This window comes from Ananas comosus, linkage group 14 (genome assembly GCF_001540865.1).
Source record: "Ananas comosus cultivar F153 linkage group 14, ASM154086v1, whole genome shotgun sequence".
Classification (NCBI taxonomy): domain Eukaryota; kingdom Viridiplantae; phylum Streptophyta; class Magnoliopsida; order Poales; family Bromeliaceae; genus Ananas; species Ananas comosus.
In genome coordinates this window covers 4,519,944-4,530,021 of record NC_033634.1, presented here as the reverse complement: position 1 = coordinate 4,530,021, position 10,078 = coordinate 4,519,944, and the positions used below count along the sequence as shown (strand labels likewise).

General features: G+C 32.7%; 1 protein-coding gene across 1 annotated transcript; it reads right to left on the bottom strand.

The window, feature by feature from the left end:
- On the bottom strand, positions 493 to 5,522 carry LOC109720081 (protein trichome birefringence-like 33). The gene is made up of 6 exons (XM_020246962.1): positions 5,285 to 5,522; positions 4,676 to 4,898; positions 3,201 to 3,372; positions 2,583 to 2,785; positions 1,821 to 1,985; positions 493 to 974 (listed from the first exon to the last, which is right to left on the bottom strand). Exons 1-6 carry the CDS (start codon positions 5,520 to 5,522, stop codon positions 632 to 634), a joined length of 1,344 nt encoding a protein of 447 aa, XP_020102551.1. The 3' UTR covers positions 493 to 631.

Here is a 10,078-nt window from a genome sequence, read left to right as displayed (position 1 = left end):
AAATGCCAACGTGGTGCTCGTGTGACAAGGAGAGGGTTATATATGTGAATATTACATATATAAATTTGCTAGGGCCATTTGTTTAAAAAAAAAAGATTTTGAGGGGGCTAAATGCAAAAAAAGTCCTTATTAACCTTCTAGTTTTCCAATCCTAGTATAGAATTTTGACTTGAGATAGTATTGTACCAGAAGTGCTCTTCTCTAATGGTGTTTCTCCTTCTGCTTCCCCTGATTTCAAATTTCCAACATCCTCATATCAATTAACTCAGTATTCCTGAACCCTTATTCATATAACTTATAATTAATGGAACACAACATTTTATCTAGATGTTGACAATTGTAGAATAACTAATGAAGTAGACCCAAGTATTTGGTATTTACAGAGATGCTATTACACAATTGAGAATGTTGCTTTACCTCTTTAATTCTAAATCTTTCTTAGAGCCCATTTGACACTAAAATTTAAAATAATTATCTACCAAGCATGCATCTATTAGAGAAAATCTTGCATAATTGAAGTTGTGAAAATAACAACCTCAACAGAAAATTTAACAGTGAAAGATCATGTCAAAATAGAATGGAAATGTGGAAAGAGGGGATCATAAACAGAGTGGTATCTAAACTAGGGCAACTAAGGAAAGAAGAGCTTGGAATACAAGAGCTCATTCCAGGTATCTTGTACACCAGGAAGGCACCAGTTATGGCAATCAGCATAGCTCCTAGGGTTTGCGAGATCGCGAGGCGCGAGCTCTCGCTCGTGCTTCTTGTAGATGGAGAGGTGACCGTCCTTGCGATACTCGGAGAGCTGGGTTACGTTGAGAACCTCTATCGGTACCTTCGATTTCGATAGAACTTGTTGGATTACGCGCATGAAGCCTTTTCTTGATCCGACTCCCCAGTATGTTGGATTGTCAAGGATGGGGGTTGTTTCATTGTAGCAATTGCCTTTTGCTTCTCCTCCCCACTCCTCACTCCTAAATGCAATGCAAATACTTAGATTAGAGAATGAGAGGTTAATTAATAACTAAAACCATGGTGAGATCTCAAATGTTTCATGAACCTTGGGTGTCCTTACACTAGTACTTCTTGCTAAAAGCCAACACTTATCTTAATAGCCTACCAAATGTTAGAAGCTTACTTAGATTAGGAGAGTTGAGAAAATTTTAGGGAATGTTAGAAGATTTCCTAGGGCATGTCCTTCATTAATTTTTCCATAAATTTCTTATAGTTGCTTGATTATTTTTGTAGTGTTAGTCATTTCATTACACTATCACATCATTATTGGTGCTTTAAGCTTGAGATCGAAGTCATGTAACACTTGGTATGCACAATTACATTGTCCCATATATTAAAAATTTCCTGATGAGCTATGATATGTTAAATAATATGAAATAACCACTATTTGGAGCTCTTAGAGTATGATGTTTTTAATATTATATTTAACACTCAAGTATTTGACAGGCCTACTACGCAGACTTAAATGAAATGAGCGAAAATTTAAAAAATAAAAATAGAACTAAAAGTCTAGCAGCACTCGAATACATGACCTCCTATTCTTATATCATGTGAAATAATATAAAATAACTGTTATTCTCCAAAACCTTAATAAGTTGCTAGAGAATTGTGTTTTTAATATTTGCATTCAACAATATTTTTTTGGTCAATAATATCTAAGCACAAATTACTGAAACAAGCATGCTAGTTTAGGGCAAATTCATGGCAATGAAACAACTGAGATGTGAAATTACCACAAAAAGAAAGAAGGGATAAAAAAATATTTTGAAAATTGAAAATTTTGGTTGGAGAGAGAAAAATCTTACAATTCATGAGAAGGTGAGATGCTTGTAAAGAAAACCCTAGTCTTATGTGGATCAAAATTCTCCTCCACCCACTTCACCAATTCATTCATTGCTAACTTATAGGCATCCTCAGTTTTCATCTCCTTTATCTTATTCTTTCTCTTGTCCCCTTCAAAAGACCCCTTCCTATGAACAAATAATACACACAAACACATGCTATGAATTAGTTAATAAGTATTGAATGAAGAGATCAATGCAACATAAGAACAGCTAAATAGTTTATGAAATATATAGGGTATGTTGCTTGAATAATCCTTATATTTTTGACAAGATAACGACTTAGTTTCCGAACTTTTCAGCACAATATCTTACTTAGAACTTTTTCATATATCATAACCCATCCAAAAAAAAAAAGAAAAGTTTGACTTCTACCAATGTGTATACTCGGCACGTGAATTTTTTTTTAACTGTAAATGACCATTTTGCCCTTCCCTCTTGAAAATTGATTTTTACCTAATTTTCTTGAAATAAGGTTAAAATGGTAATTTTATAGAAAAGCGCCTGGTGCTGAGCACATGACTAAATGAACAACACTTGTTGGACGGCTACAGATGTGATTGCAATATTTTGTAAAAACTCAAGGATTAGAATGCTTAAGTAAAACTTCAGGGACTATGATGAAATATTGCAAAAGTTTAAGGACTATTCAACATTTTACACCTAACTATCAATGACAACATATATGGTTAATTAGATGTTGTATAGTAAGATAGTGAGCTTTACAGTATCTTAATCTTTCCTCTTGGCTGCAGCCACCAAGTGTAGGTGTTCAACAGCAAGATATCAACTCCCCTCCAATGGCGAGCGTGTTTGTCGATCGACCCCGTGCGTATTATCTTCTCCCTCAGGAAGCGCTGGCTCCTATGCTCGCGGTTCGACTCGAGGAGGAACGGAGAGTAGTAGAACTCAATTGTCATGTTGTAGTTCTACAAATTAAAGATATGTTAAGAAACTTTGGCATTAGTCTTTTGACACGAGATCCATCTATTTTGTCTTTCTTATAGCAAAGTTTGAAAATTAAAGAAGGTATGCTTAAAAACTCAAGTTAAAAGTTAATTGTTTGTTAATTTTGATTAATCTTTCAATGTGAGAACCAAGTAAAGGAGTTTCTAAACATATCTAAACATTTCCCTTTGTGAAATACATATGAATTTTCATACTCAGTGTGTGTATGTGTGTGTGTGTGTGTGTGTGTGTGTTCTAAAAACACCACAATCTTAAGTAGGAGAATCATCCAATTCATAGAAAAAGAAAATGGCTCAATTTCATTAATTGCAAATTTGGGCCTTACAAGAGTATACATGTAATTTATTTTCATGACTGCAAGAGACGATTAATTACCGAAGCTCGGAATATGGATTTTGGCTTGACTGTCTCAAAGGACTGGAAGGATTGAGGGATGGCACTCTGGAGGAGGCAAATCATGGAGACGAATTGGCCGCGGTGGATGTGATCGCCGACGAACATCACGCGCTTGTTTCGCAGCATTTCGAGCATGAATGTTGCATTGAAGCTTTGCACCAAAAGGAGGAAGAAATGGATGCATGCATCAGAGAAGCACAGAAAAGAACATACAAAAAGGAGAAAGACAAGCTGCTACAAAAATTTTAGTACAACTTCTGCTTTAAGCTGCAGCTGTGCATCTCTAGTGGAAATTAAGCTTGGCATAATAGGAGAGTTTGTAGTTTCCACTATCAAAGATGGAAAAATTGTAATATATATGTTTCTCAACCTAAAAGTAGAGACACTTTTAATCTTTTTCGATATTTCTACTCAAACAGGCTATCGAAATGCTACATTGTAGTCCAATCTATAAACACAATGCCTATTAACACTTTCTTATATAGAGTCCGGCTACTATACTCTTATAAGTACGATCGTTCTCGTACACATAAGTTGTTTTCAATGATAAAGCTTCCGAATCGACGATCTGCACTGTTAAACATTATCTAGAGCATTTAAAAACTAAAAATTAAAATTTATAATTTTTCAACATCATTTACCTTACGAACAAAAGGTCACAAAATTGATAATTTTTAACGGCCGGTGTAAAATATTTGCTAGTTTAATAGTATAAAAGAATCGAAATCGGTTGAATTTTTGATAGAAAAATATATTCACTATATAGATAAAGATCAATAACTCCGATCTTAAATTGAAGGATTCGAACATCCATTTTTAAGACGTCGTTCGATCTTGACCATTCATTTAATTTATACCCCCTTGATGAACTTTATTATGATTTCATAAAATTACAAAATTTATTTTCTAAAAGTTTCAAATACTCTAGATCATATTTAACGGAGTGGATCGTCGATTCTGAAGCTCCATCGATCATTAAAAACAACTTATGAGTACGAAGAACTCTATATACACTCACAAGAGTATAGTAACCCTAGCCTTCTTATATATATATATATATATAATCCTTTTTATCTATGCTGACAAACTAGTTGGATAGTCAGTGTAATTCGCGAGGTAGATAACAATTATCATAGTTAAGTAAGCCAATCGGAAATCGGCTTATAGTAGTTGTGGGAACTTGTAAAAATCATACATACCGATGACACTTTTACAATCCGAAAATACGCAATAACTCTTGAGCGCAATGACCAACCGTCCCTAGAGCAAGTGGCAAAGGACTTGGTGGTCGGTACCCGAGACCCAAGTTCGAATCCTAGTTGATTCACATTTCTTGCTAAGTTTATTTCTAAATGAAATAAGCGAAGCGGGTAGCATGCTACCTATCTCTTTAAAAAAAAAAAAAAAAAAAAAAAAAAAAAAAAAAAAAAAAACCTCTTGAGCGCAATGTTTACCTTGGAAGAGAGCACCAATGAGGTTTCCATCTCCAATGTAGATATTGCTTGTCGCGCCTTCCGTTCGCTTGGCACATCACTTTAGGCTGGATATAAGGGCATTCCGCCTCACCGTAAAGAGCCCGTGCCGCCTCATCGTACTCCCACCTCCCCTCGAACACGTCGCACTCCTTCTCCGTCTCCCCGACGGCAAATGGCTTGATAACAACATCCTTCTCTACGGCTAAAAGCTTTGCGAATTTTAGTTTTCGTGATAAACTGGTTTAACCCTAATTCGCACCGAGACTTACCACAAGTTTGATTGATAAATTTGAATAAATGAGAAAAGAAAAAGCATGAGTGAATCGATTTTGCGACACACCTTTCGAGCATTTTTAGTAAGTTTTTCTTCGGAGGAAATATCGAAGGCAAAGAACAGCATGAACAAGAGATATTGCACATAATAAATAGATCAAGTATGAAGCACATTATATAACAAAGTATATGAAATCCTCAACATACTATTGGATATAGGTACTAGTTTATAGAGCCATATAAATTAACCTTAACTAAGTTACTAAAACTGCTCCATTCATTCAAATGTTCTATGTTTTGCTTTCCTTAATTCACCTTGCACCAAGATGTCTTCTTCTTGTTCTTCTTGCTCTTCTTGTTGGTTGAAGTTCTCGAATTCGAATTCTTCGAATTCGTGCCATGGCGATGGCTTTATGATGTGTGTGAGCTCCTCCTCATAGAGGATGGCTATGAAGATGGTGAAGGAGAGGGCAAAGAGTAAGAAGTAGAGGGTCCTTTTCCAATGTGGGGAGGTGACAACCTTCATTTTGGAATCATCTTTGAGAGAAACCATCTCTCACTAACATTTTTAATTTCTACATGAAATGAAAAATGACTTTGTGAAGCCACAACATGATGAATAAGAGATCTCTAATATTTGTTACAACATGTGTGTGTGTGTATGAGAGAGAGAGAGAGAGAGAGAGAGAGAGAGAGAGAGAGAGAGAGTTTGCCAGTGATGATGCTCTTTCAACATCAATGTGTTTTGAAACTCTTCTAGCAGATAATAAATGGAGAAACTTCCCATGATATTATAAACATTAGGAACCTACAACAAATAAGTTGATGTGCTTCTTCAAAAAGAATGGTGTTTGAAACTCCCTCATCTAATAAAAATGGGAAACCTCTCAATAGAGTAATTACACTGTTGGTCATTAAACTTCCAGTGAAGTTTCATTTAGGTTGCTGAACTTTAATTTGTTTTAATTAAGTCATTAAATTTTAAATGTTATTTCAATTGGGTCACTTTATTGGTTGTTCTATAATTTTTCAAACAAAATAGTAAAGTATTAATAGATAATATAGTTATCTTGTCATATCCTAGATATGGCATGACAATTATTATCACTTGGGTTCAGTTATCAAATAACTTTTTAGAAATAATATAATAGTCGGATAATAATAGTTTTGAAATATATATTACAGCAGTTGAAAATGACTAGAAAATATCATCATATTATTTTGTGATAGCTGAGTTCGGTGCTTCATAGGTATTTTACTATAAAAAATAATCAAAATTTGAATAATGATCAAATTAAAATAAAATTAGAGTTTAGTATCTCTGCCGAACGAAATTACAGTTTGGGGATCCAATTGAAATTTCATCAAAAGTTTAGTGATCAATGGCGTAATTTACCTCTCTCAATTCACAAAAAAATGAGTGATTAATAGTGTAATTTACCCGTCTCAACATAACAGTATCACGATTTCTTACAAGAACAACAGTTAAACAAAAAATATGGAAATAAAAAGAGTCCACTAAATTGTGGTGTTACATGGCCTTAGATTAGACCAAAAAAACCATTTTTGATTGCAGATAATAAAGTTCCAAGGGAGATATTTGCAAATTATATTGTGATATTCAATATTAATATTGACTTTTATATTTAAACTCAGCCGATTTGCTCACTGTTATTAGGAGAATCCTAGTAAGTTTCATTTCCTCAACAAGTTTTCTTCTACTCCGACCTTTTGGTTGGATTTTGGCTGTTTAATTTTTTTTTTTTTCTTTTCTTTTCTATCGTGTTTCTTAATATTCTCTTCTATATTTTTTCTACAATATACGCCACAATTATCTATATCTTTGTCTTTCTCTTGCTCCGTTTTTTTTGCTTCTCGAAATTTCTCTTTCATTTATTCTATCAGGTGTCACTAAATTTAGGAAAAACTTCAAAAAGCCCCCCGTGGTTTCATAGTTTCTCACTTTGCCCCCCTATGGTTTAGAATATTTTAATTTGTCCCCCTGTGGTTTGGTTTTTATCTTTTCGGTAGCTTTTTCGTTAATATTTTATTAAATTATATACAAAAACTTCAGATACCCATCTAGATTTATCAAATATTCACTTTAGTACCCTTTAATTTTATCTTTATCACTGATTTAAGAAAAAAAAAATAATGAAATTGATAAGAAAAAGAGAAAAAAGAAACCATAGGGGGACAAATTAATACATTTTAAATCACAGGGGGTCAAAGTGAGAAACTACGAAACTACATAGGGGTTTTTGAAGTTTTCCCCTAAGTTTATGTCTATCCTTCGTGATGGAATTTGAAATTTTTTACCGTCAGTTGAGGGATGAAATTTGAACCAGACGTGTGCTGTTCGTGTAATAGCTTTATCTACTATTCTCTATATTTTTATATGTTATGAGCCTAAAGCTTATAAGCTTGGTTTTAAATTGATGCTGTAACATTCCATAGAAAATCGTATGTCTCTATTTTAGATTCTGACGATTGATTTTCGTACAATTTTCGACTGGATAGCTTCTTAGCTTAGAAGCCGCTTTTGAGGTAAGCGACCGGACACCCGTTAATTTTTCGCTAAATAATTTAGGAAAATATTTGATTGTGTGAAAATATTTATTTTGTAGATTTTAAAATTAAGAATTAAGTGTATATTAAATATTTCTGTAAACTGAGTCTCAACTGTGATTGAAAGGTTCTTTTAACAAAAGAATTTTGAAATTTGATTATCTGTTCTGTAAGTTAGTGATCGGATAATTTTGAATTATAATGTCTCCTGATTTTCTGCTATGCTAATGTTGGCCATGTCGACATGTATTTTGTTATATAAGCAAGTTTCGTCTTTATATTGCGCCTTCGGGTGGCTGCACCTATCCGCGCCTCTATTCTGTTTGCGCCTTTGGATGTCTTGGATCTCGCCAACAGATCATATGATATAGTTAGGTGCCGGAGACTTAATATATATTTCGTTATTTGCTTAAAGAGAAATGCTTTATAAATTTATAGTTTCGATCCGATCTGAATTTTAAGTTTTGATAAATTCTTGTTTTCTAAAATTTTGCAAATTAAAAACCAGTCGCTTAAATTAATTTTTGTATTCAATTATTTATTGGTATTGTATGCTTAATCCGACTAATGTGGTGTATGGTTGCTTATCCAGGTTTTGAGACTGATCCGCAGGGCAGGGTTGGGATGGAGTGAGCGTTAGATATAGCTAGATTTTGATTTTAGTCCATTTTGTTTTATGCCTAGCTTATTTAAATAGATGTGAATATTTTTTTGGACTTTGTAAATGATCGTTTGTTATCTGCTTTTATTTCGTTATTTCTTCATACCCACCTTTATTAATTATGGTATTTTGTGGACCAAATCTCTCTTGTGATTTGTAATAAGCTTTAGTTTTATAGATATTGAAATTCAGTTTGATTTTAGTTGAAATTTAATTTTCGAATCTCATCTTTTGACTATTTGAATTTAGTGGACTTTTTGGTAGTTTCCGTTTAATTCTGTAGCCTTGCATATTTGCTAGTTTAGGACGTATGTGGCATCTGTTACGCTTCGGATTTGGGGCGTGATAAATGCATAGGCTAGGATACCATCTCACATGTCTTCTTTGTTTGTTATTTTGGTTTGGGCACAGTTATCTTTACTTTTTCCTTTTATCTAGTTTTGGAAATATTTATATTTTTGTCCTTCTTTCTTGGTATAAAATTGTGTTTATTTTATTCCCCATACCTTTATAATCAAACTCCATTGTTTCAATAAAAAAAAACGTAAAGGCTATTCTACTCCTATGAGTATGAAAACTTCATACTCATAAACCATGTTTTACACTAAAGCTTCCAAATCGAAAATTTATACCAATTTTTGAAATTTATAATAAAATCCATCAAGTGGGTAGAAAATAAACAATCAAAATCAAATGATCTTCTAAAAACTAAGAAATGTAGGTTTTACAATCAAAATCGAAGTTATTGATCTTAATCTATATAGTAAATAGAATTTTTCATTAAAAATTTAATTAATTCGTAAACTGAAAAATATACCATACAAGTCACGAAGAAAAGCCAATTATGAGACTCTTTGATGGTAAGATATATGCTATCAACAAATTATAAAATTAAAATTTTAGAATATTTAATATTTTAAATTATATTTAACAATATAAATTATCAATTCAGAAATGATTAATAAATACAAAGGCGGCTCTACTCGTAATAATATAGCCATAGTCTTTCTCTCTCTATATAAATTGAGGTTTTAAGCTACTACACAATGACGCGACACTTGGGCTAAAATATATGAATCAAAATTCGAGTATTAATGAGTGTTAAAAGATAAAAGAAAAAAAAAGGATTTAAACAGGGTGAGAAAATTGATGTCCTAGAAGAATTTTTTTTATAAATAATTCTATCAATTTTTATAATTATAAAAATAATTTTTTTAAAAAAATAATTATAAAAATAAACCTCTAAATGCCCGCATTCATAACTTCTCAGTAGGAATAAAAAAAGAATAAAAATGATGAACCATTCACCGTTTTTACCATCGTAGAAATATAGAAAGAAGTAAGAAAAAAAAAAAAAGCGATGAATGATTCGCCGCTTTTCAAAGCGGTGAACCATTCACCGCTTTTATAGAACTATATTTATAAATAAAAATTTAACGGGTCTGTTTTTAGAATAAAATTTTAGGAAAAGACTATTGTACTAAAAAATCCGTCCTAGAACTGTCAAACCAAGAATCACCCCTTCCAGAATAAATATTGAAACCCAAAATAACAACTAGTAAATAACTAATTAAAGCGATAGAGTGGCAGATTTAAAGCCTAGTTCGCCAGCGTGGTGGCTAAAAGCACTCTTTTTTTTTTTTAATTATACGTTGGAGGGTCCAAAATTTTCAAAACACTTTCACTCTTTCTTTTTTTATGCTATTAAATTACGACGGTAACCGCTACTGAAGAAGCATATGTGTACATACTTCTCCGATGACCATTGTTTCTATAATTTTATAGCTTTGAAGTGAAAAAGAACAAAAATACTTTGACTTTTTGAATCTTACAACTAATGAAATAAGTACTTTTAGTCACCGCATTATAAAATTAGGTCT